Raw genomic sequence first — 16,003 nt, forward strand, 5'->3', positions numbered from 1 at the left:
CTCAACTCGATGACCCCATTTTTTTTATTTGGGGGCAAGAAACATCTATAGAATTTTGTGTGGGACATCACGTGACCACAGGGAAGGTTTACGAATGATAAAAATTTTAAAAAATATTTTTTTAAATGTTTTTAATTTTGTAAAAAAATTTAAATTCTTGAAAATCCGCGATTTTTTTTTTAAATATCTGTGAAATTTTTTTCTTCTTTGTTTTAAAATGTAAACAAAAAGAACATGTTCACAATTTAAATAGAAGAAGCCTAGTATTAAATACTAAACTAAGCTGGTGTGTAAGGGTAAACCGTTATAAATTAAGCATTGACATCTTTGCGTATATAATTATATTTATATATTTGTATTTATTTATTCTTATTGAAGGGGACAGTTGTTTTCGATTTGCAACAAATGAAAGAAAACTTGTGTGTTTAAAGAAACGAGAGCAAACAATAGAAACTGTTTGTTTTGTACGGAAATCATGGAATTTTCAGTTTACAGCATTTTATAAGTGGGCGCTGTTTAGCTACGAGGTTTCTGAAAATGATTCACTTTTTTTGATGACAAAGGAACAAGCAATATCTCATTTGACTAGTGACTATAGACTATATAGACTAGTGACTATAGACTATATAGACTAGTGACTATATAGACTAGTGACTATAGTCTATAGTCACTAGTCTATAGACTATATAGACTAGTGACTATAGACTATATAGACTAGTGACTATAGACTAATAAGACTAGTGACTATAGACTAGATAGTCTAGTGACTAAAGACTATATGGAGCCTCTAACGTAATAATATTTGGTTTACTAGGCTTTAAAGGGAGAGACTGGCTAGAAATGGTAGTTGAGCTGAGAGTGCAATATTGTAGAGCACTTTTTTTGGATTCATTTGAGACTTTTTAACGGTTTATAATTTTTCAGCCCGGCAGGTTTGGAGTGACAATCCATCAACCATCTTCTATTATAAATTTTGATAGGTGCTTTCTCTCTGGACATTTTCTCTTTGTGTACATTATAAAACAAAAACAAACAAAGTTTGCGGATTTACCAATAATATCTTTTATTGTATTATCAAAATTTTATGAGATCAAAACTTTTTGAAATTTTTATCAGCCATAAACCTTCCCTGTCTGGGGTCAAGTGAGGTCCCACAAAAATTTCGGGCCCAACTGGTTCAGCCATTTTGAAGTTTATTGGTTGCAAACAAACAGGCAACAGGCAATCAAAGTAAATACTCATGAAGGAATTGAGTCTTTGCCACAAACCGTTTATCTTTGGAACCCAATGTCGTAGACCATAGATATTTCAAACTATGAATATTGTTAGATCAAATAATCAAAATTTGATATTTTAAAGGTTTACACTTTCAGGTTGCACAGAAATAAAGATTAGAAAGTTTGAGTTTGTGGTATATATTTTGAGCAAAGAGATATTATTAAAAATGACAAAATGCAATGTCTTTTGTTCCCTTTCATGAACGTGTGCTAGAAACAAATTAAACCACTTATTTCTGAGAATCTTCACACATGGCCAAGTTTAATTTTTGAGTTTTGTTCTTTACAATGAAAAATCTTAATTTCTATTTGCATGTTGAAAACCGGAATTGAACACGGAAAATTATTATTTAAAAAAGCCTTTTTTTTATATGCAACAGCTTTTATTGAATCCCGTTCATCTTAAAACTTATTTATACAGGTTCAAGTTGAAAATAGCTCTTTAAAAAATGTCATTTAATCTCCAAAAATTATGAACAAATGGAAATGAAATGAGTTGTTTTTCACAAAACACTTTTTAATTGCATCTCTGCAACTCGATGGTGTAGAACTTTATTATTTCTAGCTTTGAATTTTGTTAGATTAAATCAAAGGTTTACGCTATCAGGTTGCAAAGATATAGGGATTAGAAAATTTGAATTTACGGCAAAAACTAAGTTCCTTTCCATTTGTTTTAATTTTTCTGAGAGTGAATAAAACATTGTTTTAACTTTACCATAAGAAAATACACCGGCCTTTCATTGCGTTGTTTACATAAATAGATAAATTAAACATAGATTAGAGGATGAATGTCTAACTAAATACTTTGTTAACTTTGTGTTTATCAATTTACATAAATGAATATGAAACTAGCCAGGGCAGTCAGATCAAAACTAGGGATTTAATGTCGTTTAGACCCTCTCCATAGATGTTATTAAAAACACTTGAATTTAATTATGTATAAACTAAGAGTGTTAATGAACTCACCATTTTTAAGTAAGGTGAAGCAAATATTCACTCTCCCCCTCTACCCCATAAAAAATGATATATTTTTGGAAAATTGTTGTAGCTAGTTTTTACAATCTTAAACAACAAACAAATCCCAATTACTAAACACAGTTTTGAAATTTTTAAACTGAAATTATGAAACTTTTGGCTTTAGAGACTCAAGTATTCAGACCTGAGTAGTAAGGCAGTTCGTGGAAAAGATTCTTTTTGACTTTTAATCTAAAATTCAGATTTAAAAGGTGTTAAATTCAACATAAGCAGTAGCTATCTAAAAATTACAAAAAAAATTGCTTTTATTATTTTTTAATAAACAATAACATGGTTAGAACAGGGAAAAGAAGAAAGATTATTTTTAACAAAGCGTCAAAATCTTGGAAATTTTATTAATAAAATTGAATCAATGTTTAAAAATAAATTCGAAATATGCATTCAATTGAATTAGGAACTAAAAAAAATCGGAGAAGGGCCTTAGATTGTGAAATATGTTTAGAGTAAACACGTCAAGAAGGCGAATTGAAGTTAAGGTTTTTTTTATTAATTTGAAGTTTCCTTCTATTTATCATCAGTACTCTAAGTATGAAACCACACAATTCTTCAGAATATCTTTAAATTCTTTTGAAAAAATAAAATTTAATAAAAAATGCGCAGTCGGAATTTGATATTTTTCTACTGTACGTGCAGAGGAGAGAGTTTTCCTTTAAAACAGAAGGAAAATGCTTTGTTAGATTTTAACAGAAAGCGGTGAAAATATATTTCAAACATTAAAACTACAAATGTCTTCTTTTTATTGCTTGTTATGCATTACACAGTTGTTTAATTTTTTTAAAAGTCATTAGAATAATAAATAGATTTCTACTTGAAACAAAACTTTGATTATAGTTTTGTTTCTTGTCTTTGCCACAAACTCAAATTTACGAATCCTTATATTTGCAAACTGATGGTGTAAACCTTTGATACGTTGATACTTTTTGATCCAACATAATTAATAGGTTTACAACATCGGGTTTCAAAGATATAGAGATTTAAAAAAATTAAGCTGAAGGCATTAAATAGTTTTTATGAATTTTATAAATGTTTAAGTGTTCCAGGTACAAGGAGGAAGGTTTTTAACATGCATAACATGTAGAAAAGATTGTGACACATCATTAGATCCTTCATTATATGGTATTGGGTGTTTCCATTAATAAAAAATAGTCTTAATAGTCATTAAGAATTAAAAATGTTTAGAATGGTTAAGAATTAATAGTTTTTGTTTAAGTAATAATTGATAATTTCTTTTAAAGCGGCAGTAAGCGTAATTTCAAGTGCACGGGCAGCCGTAGTATATTTGAATTTCCGAGCCGGGTCAACCTTTCTGGTTCCAGTTTGTACTGTATCGCCCGGACATTGGGTAAATAAAGCAGACACTCAATAGGACTAGCCGGTGCAACATGGTTGAATTTTCTTTTACTAAAGGGTCAGAGGTGTGTGAGTGAGCCGCATGGAAAGATGAAAATACTCAATTCAACCCGATATCCTTTAAAAGCTTTTTCTGATAAATCTTATGGAAGTTGTTGTCGTATCCAATTCAAACTTGATCATGGAAAGTTTATAAGGGTGAATCGGGCATTGTCATCCTTGCATGAAAAGTCACGATCGAAATTAAGTTTACAGTCCCTTTAAAGGGAGTGTTCGCGAAAAGTGAAAGGGGATATAGACTTAATGCGATAAAAAAGCGCTTTTGATCGCCACTAATTTTACTTCTATCTGTTGCGTCTATAAGGAGAAAATTGTTATATATAAAATATAAACTACATACAAATGTGGCGAAAGATAATCGATGACTATAGGTTGTAATATCTGAATGATTTGTTTGAAATTAAATTGATTTTTTACGGTCTAAGTCGTATGTTGCAATTTTCTCAATTTGTATGGGCGCTACGTTCTTTGGTATGAGACGTCTTTAACAATTTTCTTCTTATAGACGCAACAGATAGAAGTAAGATTACTAGCGATCAAAAGGGCTTTTTATCGCATTAAGCCTATACCCCCTTTCATTTTTCGCGAACACTCCCTTTAAGAAAAGTAAAGTTTGTTTGAATTATTCTAACTAACGAGTTTTCTAATCTGAAGTTTTATATCTGGAAAATCTGCCACCAGATAATTTTCAGAAAACTTTTTTAATTTTAAACATTTTCAAGTTTTAAGAAAGATTTAATAAAGAATTCACAAATCTATACCTAGATGACAAGAACACTAACTTTTCTGCAAAATTAAAATAGTTCAAAGGTTTGTCTTAATTTTATCTCACTTGAATTTTAATCTAAAGTTAGAAAGAGAATACTATTAAATTATTTCAATCTAGAAGTTCTAAAAGAAACGGCTCCCGGTGTGAGTGAAACAATTAACTTTGAAGATTTGTTTGTCAACATTATATAAGAAAACATAAAATTTTAAATTAATGTTTCTAATTTTTCTCTGTATTTATTATTGGTATTGATCCTTGTAATGGAGACCTCAGATTATACAGGATGTCCTAACTCCTACTAAACATCACAAAGGAGAGTTAAGATTTTTAAGGGAGTGACCGTCAATGTATGTGAGTTGAACTGATAATGTGGTATTGTGGAGAAATTTTTTATTAGGATTGGTTTGAGACATTTTACTGACGTTAATGATATATAATTAATGAGTTTGAGCGCAAAGTCGACATTTAAAATCATCCATTTAAAGGGAGTGTTCGCGAAAATTGAAAGGGGGTATAGGCTTAATGCGATAAAAAAGCGCTTTTGATCGCTACTAATCTTACTTCTATCTGTTGCGTTTATTAGGAGAAAATTGTTAAAGACGTCTCATACTGTAAAAAAATCAATTTAATTTCAAACAGATCATTCAGATAGTTACAACCTATAGTCATCGATTATCTTTCGCCACATTTGTATATAGTTTATATTTTATAATATTTTTTAATTAATTTGTTTTGAATTTGATTATTTCTCTTGTCGCTTGCGCAACAATCTAAGAATGCCGCGCACGACTCACATTTTTCGGAATCCGTTAAAAATGATTTCTAAATAAATAAAATATAAAAAAATTGATTAAAAAATATTATAAAATATAAACATTTGGAAAATATTGGATTATTTAATAAATTGAAACTTGCAGATATTATTTAACTGTATATTCCCCTAATTTTAGAAACACAAGAATAGAAAAACACATTTTGGAAATTTCATTTCTGACTGTTATTAGATGGCTCTTAAAGATAAAAAAATTTTAGTCGTCTCTATACAGTTATGTTTATCCACTTAACGTACTATATATTCCCTTCTATCTCATATATTGGGGAATGAAACTTGAGCTCTTCAACTAGAGATATATAAACATAGTACATTTTCTTCAACTAGAGATATATAAACTTATAGTACATTTTCTTTGACTGGAGATATATAAACATATAGTACATTTTCTTCAACTAGAGATATATAAACATATAGTACATTTTCTTCAACTAGAGATATATAAACATAGTACATTTTCTTCAACTAGAGATATATAAACATAGTACATTTTCTTTAACTGGAGAACATTTTTAAGTAAGTAAGTAAGTAAATAGTATTATATAAAAAACTAGATATAAATGGAAGAACATATTTATTTTATAAACAACTAATTATGAAATGATTATATTTATTCTTTATAAAAAAAAATTAAATGACTACAACTAGGTTTACTGTACTGGTCATATCTAGGTAACCCTAACATATCTATAATTTAGCCAACTGTACTGAACAAATATTAAATATATCCCGGGAGAATTTAGAGCAGAACATATATGATTGGAAGTTAGATTTGATCTTGTTTATTCCGATTTCGGATTTATTTCCTCACTGCCAAGTGTGCCAACTTAATCCCAAAAGAATTGAATCTTTGCCACAAATCTGTTTTTTTTATTCCTATAACCTTGCAACCCAATGTAGTAGACCTTAGATATTTCAAACTATTAATTCTGCCAGAGGTGAAAACTTTAGAATGGGGTATCCTTAATCCCGATCGGTTATTTAATCTGGAGATTAATAACAAGAGGAGAAAAAGCATTATTTAATCTGAAGATTAAGAAAAAGAGGAGATCAAGCATTAATCTTGATATCCACCATTCTAAAATTTTCAGCTCAGATCAGCTAATTTAAGTTTGAAATTTCAAAGGTTTACATTATTAGATTTCAAAGATATCAGAATGATAAAACTTGAGTTTGTGGAAAAGACTCAATTCCTTGATGAGACATTACCGGCACAACTTTGTGATCCTTTAGCTCCTCTAGTTTTGATTTGATTTGATTTGATTTGATTTGATTTGATTTGATTTGATTTGATTTGAATTGAATTGATTTGATTTGATTTGATTTGATTTGATTTGATTTGATTTGATTTGATTTGATTTGAATTGATTTGATTTGATTTGATTTGATTTGATTTGATTTGATTTGATTTGATTTGATTTGATTTGATTTGATTTGATTTGATCTGATTTGATTTGATGTACAAATATAAGAAAACCTTTATTTTTTTCAACAGCTCTTTAATAATTAAGAGAAGTTTTGATTGAAACCATTTTAGAATTAAAATTTAAATATTTAAAATTTAGTTGAACGTCGTGTATTCAGTGTATTCAACTAAACATAAAGACGACCCGGAAATTTGATATTATTTATATATATATATATCCATATTTCTAATGAGTAGATAAGTACTTGCTAATCAGCGGCTTACTTCTCACTTATGTGTAAAAACTGGCTCACTCTAGATTAACCTGGGCGAGATGCACTCGGTTTCTTCTATTTTATTTCAATCTTGTTTTGATCTACAATTCAACAATCTTTAACCTTACGGAGTTGTCTTTTTTTTACTTTATCATCTAAAATGTAATGCTGAAAAAAAAAGTATGAAAGAGAAAGAGCAAAATTTATTTTTTATTTGGTCAAAGTTGCAGCTGTCTGGGATGAAACTATGAAATCCGCGTGGGCTAAATACCGCTAATACAACAGCTAAATATACTTAGATAATCTTACTATTCACTAAAGGCAAAGCTATACGTACTCGCTAATAATCTGCTAACTACTTACTAATGAAAGGATAGCTCACTAATGACTGATAACTATTCAATAATGAGCGGCTAACTACTTCCTAATAAGCGACTAACTACTTACTAATAAGAGGCTTACTACTCACTATTAAGCGACTAACTACTAGCTAATAAGCGACTACCTAATCTACTACTTACTAATAAGCAGCTAACTACTCATTAATGAGCGGCTAACTTCTCACTAATGAGCGGCTAACTACCCACTAATGAACTGCTAACTTCTCACTAATGAGCGGCTAACTACTCACTAATGAACTGCTAATTTCTCACTAATGAGGGGCTAACTACTCACTAATGAACTGCTAATTTCTCACTAATGAGCGGCTAACTACTCACTAATGAGCAGCTAATAATGTCCAAATGAGCTTTTTTTAAAACCCAAGAACTCATCTTAAACAACCCTTTACTTAACCGAATTCGCGCAAACCTGCAACTTTCTCCAGGGCGCTCCAGTCTTACATCTACGCGCGTAAGATACAGAGCTCCCTGTGCGCGTAAACTCAAGCGCGTTGTAAAAAGAAAATCTGTGCTATCAGTGATTATAAAGGAGTTTAAAGGAATGCCATTTATTATTTTTAATTAATTAAATCTTTTAAAAATCCATCGCAAAAAATATTATATTTATTTTTACTTTTAATTATCTACATGAATGTTAAATGAACTTTTGAAAGTTTACTAATTTTCAAATATAATGACATTAGTTATCATTTTGCAAGTATAAATTAGTTTTCAACTTTTTTGTTTTACACACAAAAATGTAGATTATGCTAATTAATTCCTGATCGATAAAATTCAGTCCAAATTCGGAATTTCAAGCTAATTTGATGACCTTACTCCACATAACCGCACCCTCCCCTCCCCTCTGCTCTGTTTTGGCACCCCCCCCCCTCTGCTCTGTTTTGGTTTTTTTTTGTGTCAAATTTTACAGAAAGCTCATTTTCACGGTCAAAATCAAATAGGAAAACTGATTGATAAATGGTGGATAAATCAATTCTTTTGAGAAAATAACCGAGGCCTGCAGCTAAGAAGTTTTAAAAAAACTTTTTTCTTAAATGAAGCAATACAAGACGGTTTCGTTTCACAATTGAGGGTTCTAACAACATATATATATATATACTAAAATTTACATTTAACCCCCCCCCCTCTCTCCCATTTTGATAAGGTAATCTCGTCTGTCGTGTTGGATAATGGTTTAGAAAGGATTGATTTAAGTGCTTAAATTTTTTCAAGGCGGGGCCGGGGGTCTAAATCAGATATAAAATAAAAAGGGTGACCTCTTTGATGATTAAATTGTAAAGTGGATTTAAAATCTGGCAAATACTATTTGAAATTAGCAAATTTTCACGTAAGCCAATTTAGATATCTGTAGACCAATCAATACCTTTAGAATTGTGTTATAAAACCGTCATGGAGTGTAATATTAATCCCTAACCCAGAGTAGGAACAGGGTGTTATAAAGCACTGTTTTCTTTGTCTCATTTTTACAGATCCCCCTGTATATATATATATATATATGTGGGAAATTTCATCGATTAGTTTTGGTGTACGCATGAAGTGCTGGAAACCCTAGTGTATAACTATATAAAGCGGTATCATGAGAAGTAAGGAAAAGGGGAACCTTCTTTGCAATGTTACTGTCTAGAAATGCAAAGAAAAAAGAAATAGTTCCTCTTTTTAAAAAATTGATAATTTTTAATTGTGGTTTCTTTTTAAAAATATTGTGATTTCTTTTCAAAAACTTAACTGTAGGACCACTTTAAATTTACAACGACGGTGCTGAACAAAAACAAAATTAAAATGAAGAAAGATAGAAGTAAAAGTATGTTTGAATAAAACGCAAAAGATAAAAAAAATAATGCTTGGAATGGCTACTGCCTTCCCGCTGGGAATACAAAAGCTATAAGAAAGAATATTTAACTCTTCGTGTTACCATATTTACTCATCGTAAAAGTAAAATAGGAAGGGTCTGGTTCTCAGAACCCTTTTTACAGTGCAGTATAGTTGCAAACATATGCATTTTCAAAGAATTTCAATGTGCACTTTTAAAAGCCCTCTAAATACAACAGTTTCATCATATCAGCGCAAAGAAATTTTTTAAAATTTGCATACTATTTTGCAACTAGACTCATGTTAAAATGACGTTGGTTTCAAAATAATAATGTTAAAGAATCTTTATGCAATACAATTTGATTTTAATATTAAGACAGCCACAACCAATTGTTGAGTGAAAAGTGGATATTTTGGCTGGTTGAATTGTTCCTATAAAAGGCGCCTCGTGTAAATGCACGAAAGAGCATTGAAAAATCACGAATATGAGAAAGAAGTGAGAAAAGTCTAGTTGTAATAGTTATGTTAAGAGTATAGGAGAGGAAATGAAATGAATATGACCCTGGGATTAGTAGGCTCTAAACTAATGGAGGGTTAATTGAAAATATTTTATGATGAAACATCATGCATAGAAGAGAAATAGGGGGAAGGGGGGGACCTTAAAAATGTACGGGGAAAGGTAAAAGACTCCCCCCCCCCCATCCCTTGCTCTCCTCCACCTGTAATGATCTTTTCGTAATGATAAAAATTTCTCCCCAAAATTTACAAGTTTCGTGCAAAAAAATTAGTCTGAATTTGCCAAACAAGTATAAAAGTATATAATAGGATTCATGCAAACCCTAGATTTTTGAAATAATCACCACAAAGTCTTCTATACTGAAACTTTTTTAAGATTTAAATTTTTTAGATACACAAACTTTTCTCCATTTACCATGTGCTCACTGCTCAGTTAATATCATTCGTTTCGATAAACATTTCATTTCTTGAATGTTTATATTATTCAATTCTTCCTCTACCGGAAATAAAAAAAAAATGTTCTACAAATTTCAACAAAATGCGGGAAGTAAAAATGTAAATTTTAGAATTTTTCTGAAAGCCACATCTACACTCTCCTCCCTCTTGGCATGCTCGAAAAGATGGAAAAGCTTCCTGGAAAATTGATTCAATTTCATGTTTTCAATTCTTTTCAGTTTTCAATTTTAGTCTTTTGTTGAAAAAGAGTTCAAGTTCCACTCAAAATATCTTTTATATTATAAGTTGTTTATAAAAAAAGAAAAATTGGACAATTGAGTAAGAAAATACATTTTTATTTAATTTCGAAAGAACAGGGATAAAGATGAAAGAAAAAATTATGGTAATGCAGGATAGAAAAAGAATATATTGAAATGAAATGGAGTAAAGAAATGGAGTTGTTACCACAAATTCTGATATGTTTGCAACCCAAAGTAGTAGATATTTCAAACTACAAATTCTGATATATTTGCAACCCAAAGTAGTAGATATTTCAAACTACAAATTCTACTATATATTTGCAACCCAAAGTATTAGATATTTCAAACTACAAATTCTGATAGATCAAATAGTGTGAGTTTGAAATATCAAGGTTTACACCCTCGGATGGCAAAGATATTGGGATATAAGGGATTAGAACATTTGAGTTTGTGGCAAAAACTCCAATCCTTTGAATGGCAGGATGCAGGAAAGAGGAGGGAAGAGGAGGGAAGAGGAGGGAAGAAACAGATTTAAAAATAGTAAAAGCTTCTAATTTGAATGGAATGCTGCGGTTGAAAGGATTAGAATAAGCCTATTATTGAGTTGAACTATATCTGACTTTATTACACATTTAAACCTCAATTCTGGATCAGGAAGGTAGCTGCCGANTCAAGGTAGGATTACAACCTAGAACCTTAAGGTTGGATTACAACCAAGAACCTCAAGGTAGGATTATAGCCTAGAACCTCAAGGTAAGATTAAAACCTAGAAACTCAAAGTAGGATTAGAACTAATAGCAAAAAGGTAGGATTAGTACCAAGAACCTCGGTTTAGACATTCCTGAGGATATATATCTTAGATCTTTATTAGATATATTATATATTTTGTAGAAAATCCTGAAGATTATTTGATAAAAATTTTAATTATCCCCAACCCTGATAAATATCCTAATATCCTTGTTATAATAATGCATCTGAACCTGTTTTTAAAAAGTCTGAAATGCACATTCCAAAGTCTGAATTAATAAAACATTGAAGGTTACCGAATGTATAGTTTAAACCATGAAATTTCATTGTCTTAAATTTGAGCGTGTACGCTGCTTTATCCTTTTTAGCTAAAAATTAAAGAATTCAAATATTGCTGGTTAATTTGTTTATGAATATGTACGCATGGCAATCAAATTGTAAAGGTTCATTTCATCGTCAGCTGTGAACAAGGTTATAATGCGAGGAAAGTTATTTCAGAGGTGTACGCATCTTTTGTACTGCAGTGTACTGTCTCTGGGCGGTAACGTAAACACAAGACGGATGTCACAGCCTGACATGGGATCCATATTTCACATAAAAAATCAATGAAATATTCTGGTCAAAGAAAACTATGATTATGTGAATTATCAAAATTATCAAAATTAAATGCTTTTATCATACACAGATACCAACCGAGAGAACTGGATCCAATGTGTACGCAGAGTATAGACAACTGCAATCAACTTTCCTTGCATTATAACCTTGGCTATGAAGAAATCTACGAGTCCAATCCTAAAAAAGTTAAACAGCTAATTTTTCAGTTGTTTCCATTTTCAATATTAGATAAATGTTTAAAGGGATTTTTAATGAAACTCATTCAGTCCCTTTTTACCCTCTCGACACTTTACCCTATCGTCGCCAAATTTTTTTGAATTTCTATGCTTGTCTCGTATTGAACCCCCAGCAGGGGGTAGGTACAACCAGATGAATATAGAATGCATCCTTCATAGGGTTCAGGGTTCTCAAGTTTTCCAGTTCTAATCTATAGATGAGCTCGGAGCTGACATATTTAAAACATTGTACATATGTCTTAGAAAAGCTCCCGCTGGGTAACTTAGAGAACCCAAGACCTTAAGCAACTCTAGAGGTATTGTAGAGTGGCGTGCTAGATTCACAACAACACCTTTTAAATTCTTGTCTGATGAGGAATGTCCGAAAACAAAAAGTTTTTGCTTTCAATTTCGTCGGAAAACAAACACAAAGATATCCAATGGAAAATGAGTGCAGTGGTGGAAACTTAAGAGAAAACAACCAAATTTTCAGGTTTCGATGATAACTTAATTTTTTTTAGTTTTTTAACAAAACATTATTGATTATTATTGAAAACCGGTCGCCATACTGAAAAAATAAATCCATAATTTTAGGACAAAAACACATTTATCAAATTTTCCAGATTTGAATATCTTCAGTTCCCGTCTCAGGGTGTTCTGAATTGATCATTGTTTGGCGTAATACAATGGGATAATAATTTTTGGGGCTTAATCCAAATATGCAGCACAACAAATATTTAAACCTCACGTTTAGAAAGCGTTTAAGGAATCTCATACAAAAATGTCATCCGACCCCGTCACCCTCCGGCCTACAATTTTACATTAATATGTGCCATGTTTGATTTTGTTGTGTTTTTAATGATTACCAAGTTTTCATGTTATTTATTTTATTTATTTAAGAGGTGTTTCCCCTCTCTACCTCTGTCACTTTTATTTATTTATCATTAATACAAAATTATATAGGACAGCAAAAAGTACAATTAATCTAAAACTGTACGTTTATTATCCACAAGTAACTAAATAAAACTAAAGCTTAAAGTACAAAATTTGTTATATAATTCTTCCTAAAAAAACCGTTGAATAAATGAATTGAGTGTTTGCCACAAAATCAAGTTTTCCAATCTCTATAGTTGCAACCTGTTGGTGTAAACCTGTGATATTTATTTAGTGAAAAATCAGAGTTTGTGGCAAAGATTCAATTCTTATCTTTGAATAATGAACCATCACAATTTCACAGTATGAACTTTTAAGACTTGCCTAGATGTTTTGGTTTATTTGCATCTTTAAAAAAGTCAAATAACTTCACCATTTTGAATTTTCCCGCCAACTGTGGCCGTGTGTTTGTCTGAGGAGTCTGAGTGCCAACTGTGGCCGTGTGTTTGTCTGAGGAGTCTGAGTGTGCCAACTGTGGCCGTGTGTTTGTCTGAGGAGTCTGAGTGTAATCTATCTATCTATCTATCTATAGATCTATCTATCTATCTATCTATAGATCTATCTATCTATCTATCTATAAATCTATCTTATCAACTTCCAATTCGTCTGTCCAAAAATATACAAAGAACTCATTCCAGATTGTTAAAGTATAAAGAAAATGATTTTTCCAGTCAAATAAATGGATTGTTCTTCTGAAATTTGTTGAAAGGTTTGAACTCGCTCGTTTAGCGACAGACCGACATTGTCACTTTCCGTTCCGTTCGTTATCGTTCAAGTTTAGCGATGCCAAGCACATTGAAATTTTAGGCTAAATCGGGACTACTCCGAAATCGGTTGAATCAAAATAAACTAAATAGAGAACTTGATGAATGAATCTTAACCTAGATCAAATGTGAACGAAAAGAGTTCAGTGGCCGAATTTAAAGAATTTGAGCGGCGGTTTAAATATGGTTGGTTCCACTTAAAATTGTATCAACTGTTCCAAGATTTAAGCCGGCGCTGAATTTAAACCGGGTTTTGGCGGATTTAAACCGCGGCTCAAATTCTTTAAATTCCATCTTGAGATGATGAAATTATTCGATAAATATTGTTTTTCATTGTAAAATTTAAAACATTAATTTAAAAAAAATAAAAATCAACAGAATTTAGTAATTCTATAAAAAAAATCTAAAATGTCTAAGGTCAAAATATAAAAAACATCTCAGGCCCTATTATGAACATTTAAGCATAGAATTTTTTTTAGAAGTTTTTTACATTTGGATATGACCCCCCCCCCCCCAATAATGACGAGGGCAAGAGTTTTACAGGAAAACTAATGAAAACTATAGAATTGCATAATATACAGTGAAAACGTGCACAGTTTTTTACAAATACACGCAAATTTCTTGCAGTAATGCAAAATACGAAAAAATAACAAATCTCCAAACTTTGATTTATTTGGCCAGAAAGACGCGGAGCAAATTTTTATCTATTATTAAGTCTTTTTTCCTTACGCAAGCTTTGTAATCCATAAATGAGGTACTTTCGTTTAAAAATATGAATGATTTGTTAGAAAGATAATAAGTTGGATGTTTAACATCCAATTATGGACCGAAAAATAATGATCAATAAAAATTAGCCGTACATAAAAGTTGGCCCAGAAATTAATTGAAAAAATTCTAACGAATTGTTTGACTAACATTAAAAAGTTGAATTAGAATAACGAGAATTCGACAATAACATTTTCAGTTTAAATCAGAATTAAATTAATATTTAAACCATGTGCAAAAAAATCAATTAGCGGTAATTAATTTTACGAGAAATACTGCATATTAATAAGATAATTCAACTTCAAGTAAAATTTAATTATTGTAAAGAATTTTAAATAAAGAATTCTAACTTCATACACAATACTTAATATTTTACACACCTGAAAGTGTAAGTATTGATACATGACTAGCGATTCAGAAACTGTTTCCTATATAACAGAAAATTACAAAATTTTGCTAAAGTTTGGTTTAAAGTTTGTGTATACACTATACAGTGTATACGGGTGAGATAAATAGACATTAACCAGTTAGGGAACTCTTCTGGTTCTATCAGCCTCACCTTGCAAATCCTTAAAGATATTTTATTTTTAAACCAAGTTCAATATATATACAGTGAGAACCTGAAAACAATGGCATAGGAAGACGATATTAAAGCAATTCTTATGTGTGATGTTGTAACGTTTCACTCGCTATTGGTCTGTTTACACTGCTTAATTGTTGTGTCTCATGTTCATTGGATACTTAAATTCATAATTTGGTCTGGTTTTCTGGTTCTCACTGTAAAATATAGATCCTTTTTTTACTTAACGGTTTTTTTTTAAACCTGAGATAATGTTTTCTTTATACATTACAAAACTGCAATGACAATGTAAAATTTCGCAGATTTCTGTGTTTTCATTTCTTAAAGATCTTTTTTACCGTCCAATAACCCTAGGGTGTCAAGTAAAGTTTAATAAAGAATGGGTTCGATTGGTTTCAACAATTTTGACGTTAATTGAAACAAAGTTGAATGAAAAAAACATTGAAATCTTACATATATATTCAATCATAACTCTTCTCATTAAAAAATGTTTTAAAGGAATTGATTTTTTGCCACAAACTCTGATTGTCTAATCCTAATATCTTTACAATCCAATCTCGTAAACCTTAGATATTTCAAACTATGAATTCTGTTATATTAAATATTCAAAGTTTGAAATTATAAAGATTTAAACCATGCAGTTGCACAGATACAGGGATTCGAAAATTTGAGTTTGTGGCAAAAATTCAATTCCTGTATATTTAGTAACTGGATACATTTTTTTAATCTTTTTTTCATAGTTCTCATAGGCCACACAGTTGTACCAGTTAATAGGTCATAGGTCACACAGTTGTACCCGTTAATTTCGTATAAATTTGACCTTCTCCCTCTGCCTTGAAGTATGCAGCATTTTAAAGTAAATGCCATTTTTCAAACATGAGATATTTACAAATCGGACGTTTGCCAATATATTAAATTTTTTGTAGATACATTTTAAAATAGCAATTCCCCCCCCCCCCC

At 30.7% G+C, this 16,003-nt stretch overlaps 1 protein-coding gene across 1 annotated transcript in view; it reads left to right on the forward strand.

The window, feature by feature from the left end:
* Window positions 1-11,078: 11,078 nt before the first annotated feature.
* LOC111715949 (uncharacterized) overlaps window positions 11,079-16,003 on the forward strand; it is a gene marked incomplete at both ends in the record, with an annotated part of 16,570 nt that continues 11,645 nt past the window's right edge. Inside the window, one exon of the mRNA XM_023491358.1 lies at window positions 11,079-11,151. Coding sequence (XP_023347126.1) covers window positions 11,079-11,151 — 73 coding nt within the window. The remainder of the gene's footprint in view (window positions 11,152-16,003) is intronic.

The sequence above is a fragment of the Eurytemora carolleeae genome, unplaced genomic scaffold (genome assembly GCF_000591075.1).
Source record: "Eurytemora carolleeae unplaced genomic scaffold, Eaff_2.0 scaffold1914, whole genome shotgun sequence".
Classification (NCBI taxonomy): Eukaryota; Metazoa; Arthropoda; class Copepoda; order Calanoida; family Temoridae; genus Eurytemora; species Eurytemora carolleeae.